Source organism: Fulmarus glacialis, unplaced genomic scaffold (genome assembly GCF_000690835.1).
Source record: "Fulmarus glacialis isolate BGI_N327 unplaced genomic scaffold, ASM69083v1 scaffold35590, whole genome shotgun sequence".
NCBI classification, from domain to species: domain Eukaryota; kingdom Metazoa; phylum Chordata; class Aves; order Procellariiformes; family Procellariidae; genus Fulmarus; species Fulmarus glacialis.
Genome location: NW_009187773.1, coordinates 59,481 through 61,474, shown reverse-complemented (window position 1 = coordinate 61,474; position 1,994 = coordinate 59,481). Strand labels below are relative to the sequence as shown.

The 1,994-nt window shown below is 40.5% G+C and overlaps 1 protein-coding gene across 1 annotated transcript in view; it reads right to left on the bottom strand.

The window, feature by feature from the left end:
- Positions 1-441: 441 nt before the first annotated feature.
- Positions 442-1,994, bottom strand: part of LOC104075688 (ceramide synthase 6-like) — a gene marked incomplete at both ends in the record, with an annotated part of 37,581 nt that continues 36,028 nt past the window's right edge. The window contains 1 exon segment of the mRNA XM_009576274.1: positions 442-552. Coding sequence (XP_009574569.1) covers positions 442-552 — 111 coding nt within the window.

The window sequence follows — 1,994 nt, the reverse complement described above, 5'->3', positions numbered from 1 at the left end:
CTTATACTGATTTCAACGGGCCAGTCTTTCCTTATCTCACTGTGTTTTTCTTTAAGCTGAACATGTTCATAAAGTGTGCACTGAAAGCTAATGAGAAGATCCTAGCTTCAAGGTTAGCCTCTGGTCAGTGTCTTCGGTGACTAATGTTTTATTTCTCCTCTAACTTCTTGCCAACACAGGCAACCAACCCCTGACCTGAAGCTATGTGGTCTCCAACCCACTTCCACCTTAAAACCAGCAGAAACCCTGTGTGTTTCTTGTCTAGCACACAGTAAACTCAACGGCACTCTAGCAAATAGGCTATTTCAGCACCTGGTTATGTCTGAAACTCTCCTTGGTGCTTTAGGAAACAACGTAATGTCAAAGAATCATATTCAATTACAACATAGTTATTTCCAAGCTTGTTTAATGCTTAGCATTTGAGGAAAACGATACGCTTACTCACCATAAGGGATATATGCCAAGCCTACTGACAATGAAGACAACGGCAAATGTAAGGAACAGAAGGTCACTCAGTTTTTGACACTTGCAATAGTTTGCCATTTTGGCCGCCTGTAAAAGAAAGAAATGTCTGTTTGCTTCTGTGAGGACAACTGAGTTCTCTTGTATTGTGTATAAGCTGTAAGAAGAAGAAATCAGATTTTCATGAAATTGCTAACATTTTCATTGGACCACTTCACAGTGACCTCCTAACTCCTCTCCACCATGCAGGTAGAAAATGTCTTCTCAGAAAAAAAAACCAGACTGTGTAAAACCAGAGTATATCTCTCATTTCTTCCCCCCTCATTCAATTTCCTTTTTGAAATCCTACAATTTCAGATTCACAAAACTCTTCTAAACCTTTTATTGAACCCCATTGTGTTTATGCTGTCCTTTTCCCCAACCTCTTTACCTACCTGTCTCTCACCTTTCCAGTATGCTCCACTTGCATTTTTAGCATCCATCCATTGTCCACCTGCCCCACGCTCTCTGACCTTCTAGGTGTTGCTATATATAAGCTCTGTCCCTATCCTCTATTGTGCCCCATATCCTATGTTTTCCTACAGCATCTCTTCTTCCTTTCTGGTCTATACAGAACAGTTTCTACCTATAAGATTATACCCCTCCCCTTCAAATCTTTTTCCAAGGCTCTTTTCTCCTCTCCTTCCAACTTTTGCTTTCCAACTTGTTACCCTATGCCTATTTTCACATGCTTCTCTCATTTGTCTTCATGCAGTCTTCTGACTCCTCCCCAGTGAAGAAGTCTACTAATTACTCTTCACTCAAACCGCTCATTAAAACACTGATCTTCCTTGAAGTTTCTTTGCACTTTTCTCCCTGAAGAAAACAGCATGTACAAGCAAGCTTGTTTTAAGATGTCTATGCTGCTTCCACAGCGTTCATGTGTGCAAGCAGTTACTTATTTTAAACCATCTGCTTCAAGGCAGGGACAGTCTTTCTTTATGCTTTCTGTCAAATATATCCAGAGAGTCACTGCACAATGAAGTACATGAAGAGCCTGATTTAGTGTCCACTTAAATCGCTGGGAACCCTTTCAAAGTACCCCTCTGAGGGGACCTATATCCAGCTCCCACATTGAAGAAGATGCTTACTTGTGCAGACTTTCCAGAGCGCGAAGAGGGAGTAAAATTACCACAACTATGCATATAGAATACTATTCTGAATGCAGAATTCAAACCAGAGAATTGTCTAAAATGGTGAGAGACACTCTTGCATTCTGTCTAATTTTTTTGGTATGAACACACTGAACCTGAAAGTGCTCAATGCTCATGTCAGACAATCTGGATGCCAAAACCAACCTGGACTTTTGGATGTTACATAACTTCTGCAATATTTCCACTCAAAATCTGAATATAAAGGATATCCTCACTAACAGAAAACAAGTTAGGAAGCTCACAAAATACGAGGAAAGCCACCAGTGCTCACCAAAATACGAGGAAAGCACCACATAACCTTTCTGAATCAGCCTTATAGTCTATAGTGGACACAAATGA